The following is a 21,952-nucleotide window of genomic DNA, read 5'->3' on the forward strand; positions in this document are numbered from 1 at the left end:
CTATAGTCTTGAGATTTCAATATTGGAAGAGTTAAACTTTACAAAAATGTGTTGGTAAAAGATAAGATGCTTCTTATTTCCACTGTAACAGCCTATTATTATCAGCGATTACACCTAGACCGTTAAAAGAGAACCATATCGGTTAAAGTAGACGGAGAGTTTGAAAATCGAGGGGCACAAAGTTCCGGGAACAACAGTTAAATAATCTTACTTCATTATGAAGAATTAGTGAATACTGTCACATAATTGGGTCAGAATTTGTGTATCCAAATCCTTAAAACGTCCTGGCTAAAACTTTTGTTCAAACAAAAAAGGCAAAAACAAAAGAAATGTTACAGATAAAACACTTTAGACAAAACATATGGTCAGTGGCAATTAGTCCAACTGACAACAGCACACTTAATTTCCACTATCGGAAGGCAGCCTTTTTTTCTTTCTTTTGTTCTTGGGCTTAACGGCATCCTTCAGCGTCTTACCTTCAATATTCTGGGCAGCATCTAGACCTGCGGCAGTTGGTGAAGAATACGTCGTCATTTCCTGTGGTGGTTCCTCTGCCTTAGTCTCACTTCTTGAACCCTTCTGCTTTCTATGAGTTGCCGGTCCTGCTTATTTTACAGCAATTATTATGGTGAAGTCGTGCAGATTTCTATCTTCTCACCAGAACATACATATACGTTCATAAAGAAAAGCACATTCAGACATGTATATGAACTATATTCAGAAGACGACAGAATAAAATCACTAGAGAAATATAAGAGGAACCTTAAGCCAACCATGAAATCAACATGAGAAATTATGCATGCATATATAACAATCTCACAAGCTCGATTAAACAATGAGTGGCTGAGAAAATATGGCAATGCATGAAGCAATTCGCAAGCTCTCAGCTACTCATTGTTTTATGGTCATTTCAGTGTGAAGGTTAATCCTTAGGACTAACCTAAGTGCAAAGACCAACAATAAAAAGCCACATCGTAGTAGGTAGTAAGAGATCATAATTGATGATAAAAGAGAAAGTTATTACCATGTGATGCTAGAGATGCTTTTAGAAGATCAGAATTGACACACTCTGAGTACGGATCCCTGAAAAAGTCAAGTTACACTGGTGGAAAGCTATAAATGTGATTTTTTTTTGTCCGGCCAGAGAGAGAGAAAAAGGGGGGGGGGGGGGGGGGGCTGGTGGTTTAGATTTTCAATAACGAAACACTGAATGGAAAGACTACAACAGCTATGAATTTACACATCTGAATATTATTCTTAATACTAATTCAATTTTCCCCCCTCCCATACTTAAAACCTAGAACCTCAACTGCCTCAAACAAGTAGATATACCATGCTGCACATGCTCATTTGCATATAAGTTAATGATAGATTCTAAAAGCATATAGATCTCTAGCAATAGTAATACATGGACTGGACTAGAAATAACTAGAAATTCAACAGATTTTTAAACGAAAAAAAATCCAGTAAAAGCGACTAATTCTAAACTAGCTGATGCCATACCAGCTTGAAGGCCCGCCAATAAATTTATTAGAAACTCCATCTCTCTTGTTACTTTGTTCCTGTCCAGATGATGTGGCATCACATTCCATAGAACTTGCCTCATCTTTAAACTTTGACTGGTCTAAATGACTACCATCTAATTGATTTTGCTTTTCTCTTGATTTGGCAGGGGTACCACATACATCCATGGCAACAGAAATGGAATGACGTTTAATCTTCCGTAGTGCCCTTTGAGTGTTGTATATTTCAACCTACACCGGGTCAGAAAATAAAAAAGAGCTAACAAAGTTAACAAGTTATACATTCTATAAGTAATATGGCAATTAATACAGATGCACTAAGCAGAAAAAAAGTTTCGCAATGTCATCTCAACAAAGTTTGTCACCAGAAGTCAACTCAATACATACTCTTTCCTATAATGAAAACAAAACCAAACTGATAGACTATGAAGCATAATCAAGATAATATGTCCATTAATTAAGGTTATTTCAAGACTTCTTTAATTGTTTCACACCACTGGAGTATAGCACCTATTCTAAGACATGATTGGTCACAATATTAAACATGTAAGTTTTCACATAAAAAGGGAAAATAATAACATAAATAAAAATTAAAAAAGCAGAACTCACTGCATCCTTTATCTTGGCTGTAATATCACCAGCTTTAACATGAGCTAGTTTCAAGCAATGCATGAGAACTCGCTGATATACTCCTTCCCCACCCGCCTTTTGAATGGAGCAAACATCACCATTTGCATTCACTGTAGCAGTCATCCGCCCGGTCAGTACAGCCTCTTCATGGTATGTTGGATCTATCACCTAGAGATCACCAAACAAAATCCAAAAGGACCTCACATACGGAATGAAGAACAAGAAATCAAGGGAGAACGATGGAAAATCCATACCATAATATTTTCATTGCTGAAAAATCCAAACGTCACAGCTATAGGAAGATGATGTATGATCAAAGGAATCGGGTCGCGCACCTGTCACATACAATCCAAGTCCAGTAAAACAACACATACAAAAATAAAACTCAAGCTGTTATCACAAGGTATTTACTCATGAGAGACATTGGCCTCCTGGAGTCAATAATACACTAACAGAATTCACTTCCATGGCCAAACATCCCCACAAAACCGAGGGTTCAAACAAGCGATTCCTATAACAATAACACAACACAAGCACCAATGTCAAGCCTCTCTACTCTAGCCACACATTCTCATCCTCAATTAACAGAAGGCTAACCTCAGGAGGATGCACCACAACTTGCTGACCATCTTCTCCCCCTAACGAACATTCTGGCCGCCGGAACGTCAACAAAGCAGCCAGAGCAGCAATATTAGCAGCATCAACAAGATTCCTAAAAGATTTTCCCAAATTAACAATTGCACAACACAACTATCATTAGCATATTCAACCAATTATCACCAAAACAAACTCATTAGCTCACCCTCCATTGTCAAGAATATGGATATCAATGCGAACCGCCCAAACGAGCTTCCCAGAGAGGACACAGAGCGATTCTGTATCGACGGCTCGGCTCTCCCTCAACCCGCGGTCAATAATGCGGCCTAACTCGACGGCGGACTCCCTTGGGCGGCCGGGTTCAAAGGAAGGGTCGGCCATGGGGGAGAATTCAGTGAAGACGGCGAGTGTGCCCTCGTTTGGCCTTTCCTTGTAGGGCTGGAGCAGTTGGGCGGAGACGATGGCCATGACGTGAGTGTGGCCAAGCTGGACCTCCGAGGAGCCGTCGTCCTTGCCGAACTTGATGGTGAGCTTGCGGTAGTCGAAGGGGCGCCGACCGTCAACTCGGAGCTCCGACAAGAGTGCGGTCTCTATGAATTTCTTCTCGTTTATGGTTTGGCGCCATGAATTTGCTAGCCTCTGCTCCATCCAACCTAATTCTCTTCTTCACTATGCACCGGGGTTGATGACTCAGTGCCGCCGCCGAGGTCGTTACGGTGGCGATTTTGGTCGAAATGCGGGAACAGTCTCTCCCTACTCTCAAATCTATAGTCTAGGGTTTAATAAGGGTTTAGATTCATTGAGGGAGTAATTTTAACTTGCTTCTGCTGCAAATATTTTCTTTTCTTTTCTTTTTTCAGTCCTTTAAAAATAAATAAAAATTACAAATAATGTTATTTTTAATAATTATGCATCTCAACGCGATTTCCACATACGCTAATTAAATATTATCCGTTTTACCGAAGTCACATTTGAGGAAAAAGTTTGTGAACATACTTTTCCATTATATTAACACTAATCCAATTTTAATCGAAGGTAATTTTGGACAAAATCAGTTTTACAAAAAGAGTTACCTTTGATGCTTGGTTGGTGGCTTGGTGCAGGTATCATTCTATGTGTATAATGATGGCTAATATTAAAATCGTTTGTATTTTCTCAGTATATATAATTCCATGTCAGGATAATGTATTTTTTCAACACTATTATTCACCTAATTTAGATAGCAAGTAAAAAGTAGAGAGAGGAGAAACGTATATACATAGTTTCTAATAAAAAGAAAAGATTGTCCTCTTAAGACATAATCATTTATATTGTATGCTGTTTGTCCCTATGAAACTAACAAAGACTACCAACTAAAAAAGAGAAGAAAAAACATTCAAGTTGCATGCAAGTCATCATGAGTGATGGATGTCCTTAGTTTCTAGAATTGATCTTCACAGTGCGGAAAGCCTCTTGCATTAGTTTCTCATGTTCTCTCAGCATATCGTCGATGTTCCCACCCGGTGGCATCAACGGTCCTGAGCAGTGGATCCTACTTTTCTTTTGCACATACTCCTGAAACAACACACACACATTCACATAATCATTAATTAATCAAGACAAGCTTCTTATTTGTTAATGTTAGACAAATAATCGATTCCTGTTGATTTAAAAAAAAAAGTTTTATGTGTATGCTAGGTTTAGAGGAGTTTACCATCATGGGTTCTTGATGACCAAGCATGGCTCCTTGTTCCCATTTACTTGAATAGTTAGAGAAATCTGCTGTTGCTCGACTTATCTGAGACTTCTGCGTCCGCAACTCGGGAGTTTTGGCAACAGATGAGTCCAATCTCTTGAATGTAGATTGTCTTGTAATTGCTGCACTGCTCATTGTTGTACTATGTACATAGCTTGGATTGCATACTGATCTACTTGGATCAACTTTATAGTGAGCCTCACCATTTGGTTTCCCCTGTCAATTTCACATTAGTCTTTATCAAACTTGAACCAAAATTTTCAAACAATAATAATGACTATGGATATGGATATTTCCAACAACATACCCTCAATGTTAGATCTCCGCGGGTGTTATACTCCGGTGTTCTAGGTAGTTTTTTATCTTGTCCTGCATCCGACAATTCAGACACCAATCCTCGTTCTCTTACAGCTTCGGTGTTTTTCCTGACATAAGGAAAAAACATAAGAATGTGAATGACACTGATAACATTGAATTACATGTGAAAGAACTTTGGTGAACTTTGCATACGTTGCTACTTCCTTGTTTCGATTCTTGGCGTCGAACTCCTTGGTGGGCGGAAACTTTGGTAAACTTGATGGATCACATGGTAGGGGTTCTGTAGTAAAGAACTGATGGCAAATATCAAACATGAACACAAGGTGAATACATACCATATCTCCAAAGCAAATCCTTGTTTCTTACAGCACAAGCAAAGTGAAAGAACTAAAGGGATGGTCATGGTCATGAAAATTACCTCGCTTTGAAGCGCGCAAGTCGCAGATCCTCGATCTTCTGGTTCCATAGATAGAAGCTTATCAACAAGGGCTAGTGCTGAAGAAGAGACCTTTCTAAATGTTTTGGCAACTTGGCGTTCATAATGCTGCTGTGGTTTAAAACTAGTTGCATGTGGAAACTTTGTTCTCTGCCAATATTCCTCAGATGGGGAACCACAAAGCTTAAAAATCTTGTGCATTTGTTCCACCTTCAATTATCAAGTTAAGAATCATGAATAATCAATGATAATTTTATGCATGAAAGTGAAAGTAACTCTCCTACCTCTGTTCTTCCAGGCATAATAGGCTTCCCTAGGAGCAATTCAGCTAGAATACAACCAGCACTCCACATGTCTATTGCGGCTCCATATTCTGTAGCACCTAACAAAAGCTCAGGTGCCCTGTACCACAGAGTCACGACGCGGCTAGTTAATTGCTGATTCTTCTCCGGATCATAAACAGTTGCAAGACCAAAATCTCCTATCTTAAGGTTTCCATTGTTGTCAATTAGAAGATTGGAACCCTTGATGTCGCGGTGCAGCACACCTCGACTATGGCAGTGTTCAAGCCCCCTAAGTAGTTGCTGCATAAAGCATTTAATCTGCGCAATGCACATACACACATATAGTTTTGTAAACCCTCTAAGGTCTAAACCTCCTTCATTCATATTATTATGCATTCAAATTGATGGATTGATATATTTATTACCTGTGGTTCGGTGAACTTGATTCCAGGGGTGGCGGCTAATCCAGCAAGATCATGCTCCATGTATTCAAAAACAAGGTACAAACTGGAGGAAGTTCTAGATGCAACAAGACCCTCAAGCTTGATCACATTGGGATGGTTTAATTGGCGCAATATATGGATTTCCCTCGCCATGAATCGGACGCTTGCCGGATCGCTACTCAAGAACCGAACCTTTTTCAGAGCCACAAATTTACCACTTTCAAGATCAAGTGCTTTATGCACACTGCTATAAGCCCCTTGTCCAATCTGCATACATAATCAACCGTTCATTTGTTTGCAATGCTTAAAAAACATACATAAATAGGTGATATTAGAAACTAACTTGCTCTAGTTTTTCGAAGGAGTCTGCTCGTCGAGGAAGCCACCCTTTGATGGCTTCTCCGGCCACTGAAGACAACCACGTTGGCCATCCGGCATCAATGTTTTCTCCTGAGATATGCGAGAGGCTAAGTAATCTTCTCATAACTGATTTGTTTGCAGCTATTCCTCCATTTTCACCACTTCCTACTGTTTTACATCTCTGGTGCTGCCTTTTTTGTTGCTTTTGTTTTGCAGTATCTAATAACGAGTCATTGGTTTTATCTTCTAATATTGCTGGCATAGCAACTTGTGCATATGATTTAACCAAATGAGGCACCATTAACCCATGAACACCCCCTAATTGTGCAGTAGGAAAGGTATTAGTAGTTGAGACTGATGGTGGAACAATTTCGATTTGTAATGCACCATTCTTGTTGATCCCTTTTTCTTTCTTTTCTTCATCATCAATTCTATCTTTTTCTTTTGAGCAGATGCACCCCATATTCTTAATCCACACACACAATCAATCAAAAGAAACTGGTGTGGGAAAAGGGGCACTTGTATTTTCTTGGGAACCCAGAAGCTCCCACCCTTCTTATTCTTATGATCAAGTAGCCATTCACTGTGAAAACTTGTCTTGGAAATTCAAACACGATCATGCATGCAAGTTGAACAAAATCTACCTCAAATTATACCAATGGTGCAACATAATGCCTCAATGTGACTTGGTTCTCAAGGAAGAAGAATCCAAAAATTCTAAGAGCCAATCCAATGAATCTCTAGAGGCTCCAACACAATAGGCCACAGAAGAGAAAAAAAAAGGGTTGATTCATGTATGATTCAAATATTCAATCTCAAAACACATGTATGTATACGATGAAAAACAAAATTGAAGGAAGAATTTCTTTAAAAAAAAAAAAGGAAGAACCTATAGGGTTGACAAGATCAAGTTCCTGCAATGAACACACACAATATGTACATTTATTGCTGCATTATCAATATTATTATTGTTCTTCTTCTGTATAGAACAGAACTTTGAATGAAAGAAGGAAGGGAAGGATGAAGAAAGGGCATGAATGGAAAAACAAGAAGTAATTTGATGAAGTTGGCGTGATTCGGAAAAAATGGTTGGGAAGAGAGAGAGAGAGATTCGGAATATGTGTTGTAACGAAAAGAAGAGAGAGAGAGTGTGTGTTAAGAAAAACGTATACAAGGTTGTAACAAACATAACCTTTGACAGAGTATACATTTGCTTACTCGGAAGTTGGAACCTTCTTCATCTTTCTCTCGAGCAAGCATGCAAATGACACGCCTATAATTATAATCTATGCTGGATATCAATCTTGATCGTTCAAACTAGCTGGAAAATTGATCTTCTTCGTTTCTTACAGATCAAGTAACAGAAAATTTCATTTAATATATAACTACTATTCTACTAACATGCAGGGTCAGGGGCAGTAGAAAAAAAGTTTTTAAGGGTTAATATTTTTAATTTAATTTTGACCAATATTTTTTGCAAAGTCTAATATTTTTAATTAATATTTTTAAATATTATTAATTAAAAATAATAAATTATGTTAGTCGTATAACATTATTTAGAGTCAGTATAGATACATTCGTAAATCACATAATACCATTATATATTATAGGACTTTTTTATTTATATACGCATGAGAAAAATATTATTTCCCATAATGCGCATGGCCATTTCATGTGAAGCATCAACGAAATGGAATTAGCCTTCATTTTAAAGGAGGTGAACACGAAATGGGTGAGGAGATACTGTGCGTGTCAGAAAACTCACTTTAAAAAAAGTAACCACAAAATGAAGAAAGTCATGTATACCAACCACAAAATAGAGCAATTCGTGACTGACACACACGAAATAAAAATTTTAATGGAGCTGAACTAATGCTGCTTCTCTAATATATATAATGAATTGATTGGATTATGTCCCTTTTACAACTATGAAATGTCAATAAATCATTCATGATTTGAATTGAAATGATAATAACAAAGACCATGATACGAAGATCTATATAGTTTTGGATAAATTATTATAATAAATCAACTGGCTCCTAAAATTACTCAAATCTCCTAAAATGAAAATGTCTGTTCGAATGTCCCAAAATATATTTCTATATAAATTGAATCTGATGGTTATCAGTGGCTAAGAGAATGGGGGGTTGAATCTTAACCCCTTTTTGCTGAGTAATGCTTTCTGCCTGTTTAGAATATTTTTAGGAGATATTTCTACTTTTTGTCTTGTCACCAGTTAAGAGACATTTTCTTTTTATCTCGTAACCAATGAGGAGATATTTTTCAATTTTGTCTCCTGTGCAACAGAATCAGAAATGGAGTAGAAGAGAAAGAGGAATCACACCAAGAAGTATCCTGATTCAGCTGCTAAGTGCAATGCAACCTACATCCAGTCTCCATCACAATAATGATATGGAATTTCACTATAATAATGCAGATTACAGACACCAATTCTCCCTAGGAACTACCCTTCCTATCCGGGACAAATCCAGAATCTATCCCCACTCCTGAACTTGACTTGGTCACCTACCAAGCTTTCAACTGCTAAGTGCTAACCCAACTTGTAAGGGGATTCCCACAGAATCATGAAACACAATACAGATGTACAAAGGACCTTTAGGACATCTATGATTTTTTCTTTTAATTTTGTATTCTCTGCCTTTTTCCGCTCTATAGCTTTTTTATAAAAATCTCACTGTTTGTCTTTTTTCATGAGACTTAAGACAGACAAAATTAAACAGAAAAACACAACATGAAACACATTGAAGGAGAAGAACTTCTGTTAGCTTGGGTAGCTATGAGAACTCTGTGCTTTCACTCTTTTCTTCTTGCCTCAAGCCTTGGCTATTCACCCTTATTATAGAAGGGGAAGCCTCCAAGGTTGAAACGGTTGAACCAAGCCAACTTCTTCTTCTTCAAACATCAAACCGGTTCGGACAGAGAGAGAAGAGAGGGAACCAACTGCAAAAACTAACATGCAATTACCTTTTCTTTATCCCTTCTCACCAAGCTTCATCAATCCGGGCCTTCCATCTTGACTTGCTCCCCAAGAAGGATTCCTGGCCCTTGATGAGTCCTTAATGCTTGACAGCTCCATCTGCTCTATCTTCTGCCTCTTCCTCCACGTAGCTACAGTAGCTACCTCCTATGATGGATGATAAAAAAGTAGAGACGAGCCATACTCCAGGGATCTTCTTCTCTGACCGAATTGGATTTCTTCTATTTTTTGGATATGGAGAGCTTGAGACTTCTTCACCACATGTTACCATTAGTGGCAAAGATCTTAGCCACACCATACTGTAGATCTTCTTTTTGCTAATGCCATCATCACAATGGCCTCTTGCTTGCACCTAGCTTCTCTGCTACTGTACTTAACTACTGATGGCTTGCTTCTTCTTCTTCTTCTTCTTGACATGACCGAAACTGGTGAGAGAAAAGAGAGAAGAGAGAGAATGCAGAAAAGCTTTCAATGTAATCGAAGAAAGAAATTAAAATTGAATTAATTCCCCACTCCCCATGCCTAGTAACGTGTAAGTAATTAAATGCCATCATTCACTTGCACTTTCTCTTTCATGTTACCAAGGCAATTAAAGCTAATTTATAAAATTTGAATTCAATCATAGATGAGAGGGGGTAACTGTGGAAAGCATGCAACCTAGCTTTTTTCCTTCTTTTAATTTCGGACCATGCTTTGTTGGTCATGCTTCAAGGATTATTTTTGGGCTTGCACAAAAAATTCTGGCCCAGCTATCATAGCAATAATTCAGCCACATATATTTTTACAACATTTTATACCAAAGGCTGAAAGTTAACTCCACATTGGGCTTTGTAATTTTCGGCCCAAAATAAAATCTGCACAACACAATTATTAATCAACTAATGTGAATTAAAATACAAATTAATAATTTTGTAATTGATCATTTTAATAATGTTTGATCATTATCAAATTAATTTGAAGTTTTCCAAACTCATCAATCTCCCCCTTGATTACAAACATTATTAAAAATTGAAATGAAAAGAGTAAGGATTAAGAGTACTTCCTTTGAAGGTTTGGAATCCTCCCCCTTTCCATCTGTTACATAGCTCTCCCTTAATATGTGCCATTTTATTAAAAGAAGCATTACCTGTAACATTCTTATAATCAAGCTTAAAGCCACAATGTATTCAACATATGAAATTTTAAATCATGTTGAACAGCTTGATTTATGAGCAGAAGTAACATGATAATCACCGCCTGATTTGTTATCATCTAATGATTATCTGCTCAATAGTAAACATAAAGTATGCCTGAGTACAGAGTACATTGCAATCAAACTCAGCATGTGTTCAAAACAGAGAGTTTCAAAAAAATTTTGTTGTCAAAGCGTGTAGACTAGAAATCAGATCATAAATACTAAATCATGAAAAATAAAATTAGAACACACGCACACGGGTAATCATTAATCAATTTGATTTCAGCCCCTGTTTTTCAATTTTTCCCAACTTTCCTCCCCCTTTTGTCATCAATGGGGAAACCTGCAAAACAAATGAGAATAACATACTAATAGCAAAATATTTATTTTTACTAAAACACAATGGTCCAGAGTATCCAAGAGCATGCAGCTAACAATTAGTTACAAAATACTAAAAAAAATAAACAGAAATAAAGTTCAAAAGGCCGGCTAATAGCATATCAATCATCAGAGAGATTAAAATCTGAGCCAAGGGATTCATCGTCCTCATCTGCAGCAGCCATATCTTTCTCAAAACTATTAAGCAGCAGGGTGATTCTTTCATTGCACTTAACCCAAGCTTTTTCATTTTCATATGCCTGCTTGCGAGCATCTTTGTATGAGCGTATCATCAGTTTTGACATGTTTGAAAATTCAGTTAGAACGTCCTTGATGGATTCAGCAAACTTTGTTGGCTCAGTAGGACGACTTTCAATATCACTTTTTGAAGATGCAGAGGGAACAGAGCATTTTCCTTTGTTACTTTTCACGGATCCAGAGACTCCTCCGCCTTTGATGGTGGACACCTTGTTTTCTACATGCTCATTAGTTAAATCAACATGAAAATATTCAAACATGCATGTAAGAAAAATGCCATAGGGCAAATTTTCCTTCTTGTCACTGCGTACACATTCCCACATGTGACGCACCATTAAGTAAGCAAATGAAATAGGAGAAGAAGTAATGATTGCAAAAAGAACTAATGTATCACAAACAGTTACTCTTTGGTAGGAACCACTCTGAGGCATCAAAATATGATTGATGATTCTGTGAAGTAGCGCTCTTACATGACCAAGAGCCTTATGCGTCAGAATCGTTCTATCCAGTGCAGAGAAATTTACACAAGTTTGATTCAGGCCAATCTGATAGAAGATCCCTACTTGAGAATCCCACTTTTCAGACATGTAGGCAGTTGCTCCTTCATCAGTATATCCTAATGTAGTGCTGATGGTTTCTCTGTTCAGAGATAAGTGAACCTTCTTGACATAGGAGTGAATCACTCCGTCAAGGTACATCATGTTCGCATAGAATTCGCGAACCAGGGATGGATACATAGGCTTTTGAATGTTGAATAAAGGAGTCCACTTCACATTATTAAACAGAGTGGCAAAGTTGATTCTTTTTGCAGTTAGTGTCTCTAAATTCACTATGTGAGAGGCACATAAGTGACGCTTAGCCAGAACTTGATTGTGAAACTCATATGCAACACAAGAGGTGAATCTGCCCGGATCAAAGTGAGAATGGCCCTTGTTGAACTTGTTTTTGAAATCCAGAGATTCCAAGTTTTTCGGTTCTCTAGTGTTGCGGAGAACATAGCTTTTTGCACGCTAAGAACTGCAGCCAGAAGCATGCGGAGTTGATTTCCTTGGTAGTGAATGGAGTGGAGAGGATTGTGACTCTTCTTCTTCTTCTATCACAGGCTCCTTTTCTTTTCCAGTTTTCTTGCAAGATGAAGACCTTGTATGCATAATCTTTTTTCTCATGGCTTTTGTTAAGTGGGAAGAAAGGGATGAAGATGATATAGAATGTATGTGAATGTGAATGTGAGTTTGAGGAATAGAAGAAAATTGAGGATTTTTAGAATGTGGGGTGCGGCTACTCCTTTTAGAAGCCACTTTCTTCTTCATGATATGAAAGTTAAGAATGGAGTGAGAAGATGAAAGGATGGCCAAAAGGATTGAAGAGTGGTGGAAGGTTACAATTGCATTTAATGCTGAGTGGAGAGTGGTTAAGTGGACCATTAATGACACGGTTATCAACAAGGAAGGTTTTTAAATTAAAAAAAATTGTTCCTAGAATCAAGGGAATAGGTAGGGGAAAAGATTATGATTTGACAAGAACTCCTTCCTACAAGATATGATATGACAATTTCCCAAAAAATATTATTTAAAAAATGAGGAACTCGAAACGGGCCAGAGTCATGCAGAAAGTCAAAGAAGGATTGGTTGGGCCCAAGATCATTAACATCAAATTCAGTCTCCTCTTGTATCATGGCATGATCATCACGTCCTCAAATTTGTCTCCTCCCTTACTATGAGACAAAACCAAACAGAATCATCAAAAATCACAATTTATCAACAGAATTCAATTCTAACATTCCCAAACTGTTTCTCAGTGAACAGAACCTATCTTCACACAAGGGTTTAGTGAATATATCAGCAAGTTGTTCTTCGGATTTCAAAAATTGAATATCAATAGTACCCTTTTGCACATGTTCTCTAATAAAATAATATTTAATTTCAATGTGCTTTGTTCTAGAGTGTTGATGAGCGGCTAATTTATACGCTTTTTGGCATTGTTTTTAGGTAGTTTTTAGTAGGATCTAGCTACTTGTAGGGATATTTTCATTAGTTTTTATGCTAAATTTACATTTCTAGACTTTACTATGAGTTTGTGTGTTTTTCTATGATTTTAGGTATTTTCTGACTGAAATTGAGGGACCTGAGCAAAATTCTGATAAAAGGCTGACAAAGGACTGCTGATGCTGTTGGAATCTGACCTCCCTGCACTCGAAATAGATTTTCTGGAGCTACAAAACTCCAATAGGCGCGCTCTCAACGGCGTTGGAAAGCAGACATCCAGAGCTTTCCAGCAATATATAATAGTCCATACTTTATTCGAGATTAGATAACGTAAACTGGCGCTCAATGCCAGTTCCATGCTGCATTCTGGAGTCAAACGAGAGAAACACGTCACGAACCAGAGTTGAACGCCAAAAATATGTTACAACTTGGCGTTCAACTCCAAAAGAAGTCTCTGCACGTGTAAAGCTCAAGCTCAGCCCAAGCACACACCAAGTGAGCCCCGGAAGTGGATTTATGCATTAATTACCTATTTCTGTAAACCCTAGTAGCTAGTCTAGTATAAATAGGACATTTTATTATTGTATTAGACATCCTGGATTGTATTTTTGATCCTGTGATCACGTTCAGGGGGGCTGGCCATTCAGCCATGCCTGGACCATCACTTATGTATTTTCAACGGTGGAGTTTCTACACACCATAGATTAAGGGTGTGGAGCTCTGCTGTACCTCGAGCTTTAATGCAATTACTACTATTTTCTATCCAATTCAGTTTATTCCTGTTCTAAGATATTCGTTGCACTTTAACATGATGAATGTAATGATTCGTGACACTCATTATCATTCTCACCTATGAACGCGTGATTGACAACCACTTCCGTTCTACCTTAGACCGAATGCATATCTCTTGGATTCCTTAATCAGAATCTTCGTGGTATGAGCTAGAATTGATGGCGGCATTCATGAGTATCCGAAAAGTCTAAACCTTGTGTGTGGTATTCCGAGTAGGATTCAGGGATTGAATAACTGTGACGAGTTTCAAACTCGCGATTGTTGGGCGTGATGACAAACGCAAAAGAATCAATGGATTCTATTCCGACATGATCAAGAACCGACAGATGATTAGCCATACTGTGACAGAGCATTTGGACCATTTTCACTGAGAGGATGGGATGTAGCCATTGACAACGGTGATGCCTGATGAGCGGATAATTTGTACCCTTTTTGGCATTGTTTTTAGTATGTTTTTAGTATCTTTTAGTTAGTTTTTATTATATTTTTATTAGTTTTTAGCTAAAATTCACTTTTCTGGACTTTACTATGAGTTTTTGTGTTTTTCTGTGATTTCAGGTATTTTCTGGCTGAAATTGAGGGATCTGAGCAAAAATCTGATTCAGAGACTCAAAAGGACTGCAGATGCTGTTGGATTCTGACCTCCCTGCACTCGAAGTGGATTTTCTGGAGCTACAGAAGCCCAATTGGCACGATCTCAACGGCGTTGGAAAGTAGACATCCTGGGCTTTCCAGCAATATATGATAGTCCATACTTTGCCCAAGATTTGATGGCCCAAACCGGCATTCAAAGTCACCTACAGAAATTCCAGCGTTAAACGCCGGAACTGGCACCTAAATGGGAGTTAAACGCCCAAACTGGCACCAAAGCTGGCGTTTAACTCCAAGGAGAGTCTCTACACGAAAATGCTTCATTGCTCAGCCCAAGCACACACCAAGTGGGCCCGGAAGTGGATTTTTATGTCATTTACTCATCTTTGTACACCTTAGGCTACTAGTTTTCTATAAGTAGGATCTTTTACTATTGTATTAGAGGGCTTTTGATCATGTTTTTATGATTGAACTCACTTTGGGAGGCTGGCCATTCGGCCATGCCTAGACCTTGTTCTTAAGTATTTTCAACGGTGGAGTTTCTACACACCATAGATTAAGGTGTGGAGCTCTGCTGTACCTCGAGTATTAATGCAATTACTATTGTTCTTCTATTCAATTCCGCTTGTTCTTTGTCCAAGATATCACTTGTTCTTCAACTTGATGAATGTGATGATCCGTGACACTCATCATCATTCTCACTTATGAACAAGGTGACTGACAACCACTTTTGTTCTACAAGCACCCAAGGCTTTAGTGTTTATCTCTTGGATTCCTGATACACGATGCATGGTTGATCGCCTGACAACCGAGTGCTCGCCTGACAAACGAGCCAACCATTCCGTGAGATCAGAGTCTTCGTGGTATAGGCGAGAACTGATGGCGGCATTGAAGAGAATCCGAAAGGTCTAACCTTGTCTGTGGTATTCTGAGTAGGATTCAATGATTGAATGACTGTGACGTGCTTCAAACTCCTAGCAGGCGGGGCGTTAGTGACAGACGCAAAAGGATCGATGGATTCTATTCCGGCCTGACCGAGAACCGACAGCTGATTAGCCATATGCTGTGACAGAGCATAGGAACATTTTCACTGAGAGGATGGGAGGTAGCCACTGACAACGGTGAAACCCTTGCATAAGCTTGCCATGGAAAGGAGTAAGAAGGATTGGATGAAGACAGTAGGAAAGCAGAGAGACGGAAGGGAAGGCATCTTCATTCGCTTATCTGAAGCTCTCACCAATGATATACATAAGTATCTCTATCTTTATCTTTATGCTTTATTCGTTTATCACTATACCCATTTGAGTCTGCCTGACTGAGATTTACAAGGTGACCATAGCTTGCTTCATACCAACAATCTCCGTGGGATCGACCCTTGCTCACGCAAGGTATTACTTGGACGACCCAGTGCACTTGCTGGTTAGTTGTACGAAGTTGTAGTGATCACAATTTCGTGCACCAATGCCCTACATACATCTTGCCATGAAAAGGAGTAAGAAGGATTGGATGAAGGCAGTAGGAAAGTAGATATCCAACAGGGACAAAGCATCTCCATACACTTATCTGAAATTCTCACCAATGATTTACATAAGTATTTCTATCTTTATTTTCTGTTTACTTATTATTATTATTCGAAAACCCCATAACCAATTATTATCCGCCTAACTGAGATTTACAAGATGACCATAGCTTGCTTCATACTAACAATCTTCGTGGGATCGACCCTTACTCACGTAAGGTTTATTACTTGGACGACCCAGTGCACTTGCTGGTTAGTTGTGCGAAGTTGTGAAGTTATGTTTGGACCATGGTATCATGCACCAAGTTTTTGGCGCCATTACCAGGGAGAGAACGAACATGAATGCCATTATTAGAGATCACAATTTTGCCTATTAATTTTTTGGCGCCATTGCCGGGGATTGTTTGAGTTTGGACAACTGACGGTTCATCTTGTTGCTCAGATTAGGTAATTTTCTTTTCAAAAAGTTTTCAAAAAATTTTCACAAATTTTTTTCTTTTTTTTCGTTTTTCTAAAAATTATTTTCGAAAAAAAATCAATAAAATCATAAAAACCAAAAATATTTTGTGTTTCTTGTTTGAGTCTAGTGTTAATTTTTAAGTTTGGTGTCAATTGCATGTTTTTTTTTAATTATTGCATTTTTTGAAAATTCATGCATGGTGTTCTTCATGATCTTCAAGTTGTTCTTGATAAGTCTTCTTGTTTGATCTTTAAATTTTCTTGTTTTGTGTTTTTTGTTATTTTTCATGTACATCTTTGCATTCATAGTGTCTAAACATGAAAGATTTCTAAGTTTGGTATCTTGCATGTTTTCTTTGCATCAAATTTTTTTTTCAAAAATATGTTCTTGATGTTCATTATAATCTTCAAAGTGTTCTTGGTGTTCATCTTGACATTCATAGTGTTCTTACATACATCATTGATTTTGATCCAAAAATTTTCATGTTTTGGGTCATTTTTATGTTTTTCTCCCTCATCATCAAAATTCAAAAATAAAAAAATATATTTTCCTTATTTCTCTCAAAATTTCGAAAATTTGAGTTGACTTAATCAAAAATTTTTTAAAACTTAGCTATTTCTTATAAGTCAAGTCAAATTTTTAATTTTAAAAAAAATCTTATCTTTTCAACATTTTTTCGAAAATCAAATCTTTTTCATTTTTTCTTACTATTTTTTCGAAAATTTTTAATTTGATTTTCAAAATCTTTTTCTTAATTTTATTTCATAATTTTCGAAACTTTACTAACAATTAATGTGATTGTTTCAAAAATTTGAAGTTTGTTACTTTCTTGTTAAGAAAGGTTCAATTTTTAAATTCTAGAATTATATCTTTTAGTTTCTTGTTAGTCAAGTAATCAATTTTAATTTTAAAAATCAAATCTTTTTCAAAAATATCTTTTTAATCATATCTTTTCAATCATTTCTTTTTCAAATAATATTTTTTTTCAAAATATCTTTTCTAACTTCTTATCTTTTCAAAATTGATTTTCAAATTATTTTTTTCTAACTTATTGACTTTTTGTTTGTTTCTTATCTTTTTCAAAACCACCTAACTACTTTTCCTCTCTAATTTTCGAAAACTTCTCCCTCTTTTTCAAAATTCTTTTAATTAACTAATTATTTTAAATTTTAATTTTAATTTTAATTCTTCTTTTAATTTTCGTAAATTACTAACCCTTTTTCAAAATTAATTTTCGAATTCTCTCCCTCTCATCTCCTTCTATTTATTTATTTATTAACTAACACTTCTCTTCATTTCAAAGAATCTGAACCTATCTTCACCCTTATGTTTGGATTCTTACCTTTTCCTTCTTCTATTCCCTTTTTCTTCTACTAATATAAAGGAATCTCTCTACTGTGGTAAAGCGGATCCCTATTATTATTTTCTGTTCCCTTCTTTTTCATATGAGCAGGAGCAAGGACAAGAATATTCTTGTTGAAGCAGATCCTGAACCTGAAAGGACTCTGAAGAGGAAACTAAGAGAAGCTAAATTACAACAATCCATAGACAACCTTACAGAAATTTTCGAAAAGGAAGAGGAGATGACAGCCGAAAATAATAATACAAGGAGGATGCTTGGTGACTATACTACACCTACTTCCAAATTTGATGGAAGAAGCATCTCAATCCCTGCCATTGGAGCAAACAATTTTGAGCTGAAACCTCAACTAGTTGCTCTACTGCAACAGAACTGCAAGTTCCATGGACTTCCATCAGAAGATCCTTACCAGTTTTTAACTGAGTTCTTGCAGATCTGTGAGACTGTTAAGACTAATGGAGTAGATCCTGAAGTTTACAGGTTCATGCTTTTCCCCTTTGCTGTAAGAGACAGAGCTAGAATATGGTTGGATTCACAACCTAAAGATAGTCTGGACTCATGGGATAAGCTGGTCGCGACCTTCTTGGCTAAGTTCTTTCCTCCTCAAAAGCTGAACAAACTTAGAGTGGATGCTCAGACCTTCAAACAAAAAGATGGTGAATCCCTCTATGAAGCTTGGAAAAGATACAAGCAGATGACCAAAAGGTGTCCTTCTGACATACTTTCTGAATGGACCATTTTGGATATATTCTATTATGGTCTATCTGAATTCTCTAAGATGTCATTGGACCATTCTGCAAGTGAATCCATTCACCTAAAGAAAACGCCTGCAGAAGCTCAAGAACTCATTGACATGGTTGCAAATAACCAATTCATCTATACTTCTGAGAGGAATTCCGTGAGTAATGAGACGCCTCAAAGAAAGGGAGTTCTTGAAATTGATGCTCTGAATGCCATATTGGTCAGAACAAAATGTTGACTCAGCAAGTCAACATGATTTTTCAAAGTCTGAATGGATGGCAAAATGCATCCAACAGTACTAAAGAGGCATCTTTTAAAGAAGAAGCTTATGATCCTGAGAACCCTGCAATAGTAGAGGTAAATTATATGGGTGAATCTTATGGAAACACCTATAATTCATCATGGAAAAATCATCCAAATTTCTCATGGAAGGATCAACAAAAGCCTAATAATGGTGGAAGAAATAGGCTCAGCAATAGCAACCCTTATCCATCATTTTCTCAGCAACAGACAGAGAATTCTGAGTAGAGCACCTCTAACTTAGCAAACTTAGTCTTTGATCTGTCTAAGGCCACTTTAAGTTTCATGAGTGAAACAAGGTCCTCCATTAGAAATCTGGAGGCACAAGTGGGCTAGCTGAGTGAGAAAATCACTGAAACTCCTCCTAGTACTCTCCCAAGCAACACTGAAGAGAATCCAAAAAGAGAGTGCAAGGCCATTGACATAATCAACATGGCCAAACCTAGAGAAAAAGGAGAGGACGTGAATCCCAATGAGGAAGACCTCATGGGACGTCTCTCAAGCAAGAAAGAGTTCCCTATTGAGGACCTAAAGGAATCTGAGGCTCATATAAAGACCGTAGAGATTCTATTAAACCTCCTTCTGCCATTCATGAGCTCTGAAAACTATTCTTCCTCTGAAGAGGATGAAGATGTAACTGGAGAGCAAGTTGCTCAATATCTAGGAGCCATCATGAAGCTGAATACCAAATTGTTTGGTAATGAGATTTGGGAAGGTGAACCTCCCTTGCTCATTAATGAATTAGATACATGGATTCAGCAAAATTTGCCTCAAAAGTGACAAGATCTTGGCAAATTCTTAATACCCTGTACCATAGGCACCATGACCTTTGAGAAGGCTCTATGTGACCTAGGGTCAGGCATAAATCTTACGCCACTCTCTGTAATGGAGAAGCTGGGGATCATTGAGGTACAACCTCCCATATTCTCATTGCAAATGGCAGACAAGTCAGTAAGACAAGCTTATGGATTGGTAGAGGACGTGTTAGTGAAGGTTGAAGGCCTTTACATCCCTGCTGATTTCATAATCTTAGACACTAGGAAGGAGAAGGATGAATGCATCATCCTTGGAAGACCTTTCCTAGCCACAGCAGGAGCTGTGATAGATGTTAACAGAGGAGAATTAGTCCTTCAATTGAATGGGGACTACCTTGTGTTTAAGACCCAAGGGTGTTATTCTTTAACAATGGAGAGGAAGTATGAAAAGCTTCTCTCAGTGCAGAGTCAAACAAAGCCCCCACAATCAAACTCTGAGTTTGGTGTTGGGAGGCCACAGCCAAATTCTAAGTTTGGTGTTGAATCCCCACAGACAAACCCTAAGTTTGGTGTTGGGAGTCTACAACATTGACCTGATCACCTGTGAGGCTCCATGAAAGCCCACTGTCAAGCTATTGACATTAAAGAAGCGCTTATTGGGAGGCAACCCAATTTTTATTTATCTAATTTTATTTTTTTATTTTATTATTCTTTTATGTTTTATTAGGTTCATGATCATGTGGAGTCACGAAATAAATACTAAAATTAAAAACAGAATCAAAAATAGCAGAAGAAAAAGCACACCCTGGAGGAAGAGCTTACTGGCGTTTAAACGCCAGTAAGGAGCATCTGGCTGGCATTCAACGCCAGAACAGAGCATGGATCTGGTGTTGAACGCCAGAAACATGCAGCAATCTGGTGTTTAAATGCCAGGATTGCACACTGAGGAAAGCTGGCATTCAATGCCAGAAACATGCTGTAGACTGGCATTGAACGCCCAAAACAAGCATAGAACTGGCGTTTAACGCTAGAAACAAGCATCAATCTGGCGTTGAACGCCAGGATTGCATGCAGAGGGCGTTTTACACGCCTCATTGGTGCAGGGATGTAAATCCTTGACACCTTATGATCTGTGGACCCCACAGGATCATCTCAGGATCTGTGGACCCCACAGGATCCCTACCTACCTCAACTCACCTTCTCTCCTCTTCACACAATCCAATAAAACTCTTCCCCAAAACCCTTCACCAATCACCTCAATCTCTTTTTTCTATCACCTTTTCACCACTCACATCCATCCACTCTTCCCCATAAACCCTACCTACCTTCAAAATTCAAAATCTCTTTTCCACCCAAACCCACCCTAAATAGCTGAACCTACTCCCGCTCCCTTCACTATATAAACCCCTCTATCCTTCTTCATTTCACACACCACAACCCTCTCTTCTTCACCTTGGCCGAAACCACACACCTCTCCCTTTCCTCCATATTTTCTTCTTCTTCTTCTCTTCTTTCTTCTTTTGCTCTAGGGCAAGCAATATTCTAAGTTTGGTGTGATAAAAGCATAGCTTTTTTGTTTTTCCATAACCACTTATGGCACCTAAGGCCGGAGAAACCTCTAGAAAAAGGAAAGGAAAGACAAAAGCTTCCACCTCCGAGTCATGGGAGATGGAAAGATTCATCTCAAAAGCCCATCAAGACCACTTCTATGAAGTTGTGGCCAAGAACAAGGTGATCCTGAGGTCCCTTTCAAACTAAAAAAAAAATGAGTATCCAGAGATCCGACATGAGATCCAAAGAAGAGGTTGGGAAGTTCTGACCAACCCCATTCAACAAGTCAGAATCTTAATGGTTCAAGAGTTCTATGACAATGCATGGATCACTAGGAACCATGATCAAAGTGTGAACCCAAATCCAAAGAATTATCTTACAATGGTTCGGGAAAAATACCTAGATTTTAGTCCAAAAAATGTGAGGCTGGCATTCAACTTGCCCATGATGCAAGGAGATGCACTGATAAACCCCATTTTTAGGGTTTATCCTGTATTGAATTTAGGATATTTTGATAACCTTTTCTTGCATTTAACCTATGGATTGGCATGGTTTTGTAATCTCTCCCGTATTTGTGCCTAAGTGTAAAAACATGCTTTTTAAGCCTTGTTTTGATGAATTCTAGTTCTTCTTTGATTCCATAAGATGCCTTGATGTGTTTGCTAGTAATCTCAGGATGAAATAGGTTAGGCATGGATCAAGTGAGCAAGGAAGAAAGCATGCAAGTGGAGAGAAGCACAAAAAGCCAAAGAATTGATCTAGGC

At 37.9% G+C, this 21,952-nt stretch overlaps 2 protein-coding genes across 4 annotated transcripts; both read right to left on the reverse strand.

The window, feature by feature from the left end:
* Nucleotides 1-169: 169 nt before the first annotated feature.
* On the reverse strand, nt 170-3,575 carry LOC130982376 (exosome complex component RRP45A-like). 3 transcript variants are annotated; one of them, XM_057906359.1, is made up of 7 exons: nt 2,956-3,572; nt 2,751-2,865; nt 2,408-2,488; nt 2,133-2,321; nt 1,504-1,754; nt 1,025-1,083; nt 170-602 (listed from the first exon to the last, which is right to left on the reverse strand). In XM_057906359.1, the coding sequence occupies exons 1-7, from the start codon at nt 3,396-3,398 to the stop codon at nt 400-402; spliced, it is 1,341 nt and encodes a 446-aa protein (XP_057762342.1). In that variant the 5' UTR covers nt 3,399-3,572; the 3' UTR covers nt 170-399. The 3 variants fall into 3 exon arrangements, with proteins under 3 accessions (XP_057762342.1, XP_057762343.1, XP_057762344.1); XM_057906361.1 differs by having other exon boundaries at nt 418-602; nt 1,025-1,069; nt 2,956-3,575; XM_057906360.1 differs by lacking the exon at nt 1,025-1,083 and having other exon boundaries at nt 356-602; nt 2,956-3,575.
* Nucleotides 3,576-4,163: 588 nt separating this feature from the next.
* Nucleotides 4,164-6,459, reverse strand: LOC130980520 (probable serine/threonine-protein kinase At1g09600). Its single transcript, XM_057904191.1, has 8 exons — nt 6,310-6,459; nt 5,949-6,233; nt 5,524-5,841; nt 5,222-5,449; nt 4,987-5,096; nt 4,793-4,910; nt 4,444-4,701; nt 4,164-4,304 (listed from the first exon to the last, which is right to left on the reverse strand). Exons 1-8 carry the CDS (start codon nt 6,448-6,450, stop codon nt 4,164-4,166), a joined length of 1,599 nt encoding a protein of 532 aa, XP_057760174.1. The 5' UTR covers nt 6,451-6,459.
* Between the last annotated feature and the right edge of the window lie 15,493 nt (nt 6,460-21,952).

Source organism: Arachis stenosperma, chromosome 5, assembly GCF_014773155.1.
Source record: "Arachis stenosperma cultivar V10309 chromosome 5, arast.V10309.gnm1.PFL2, whole genome shotgun sequence".
Taxonomy (NCBI): domain Eukaryota; kingdom Viridiplantae; phylum Streptophyta; class Magnoliopsida; order Fabales; family Fabaceae; genus Arachis; species Arachis stenosperma.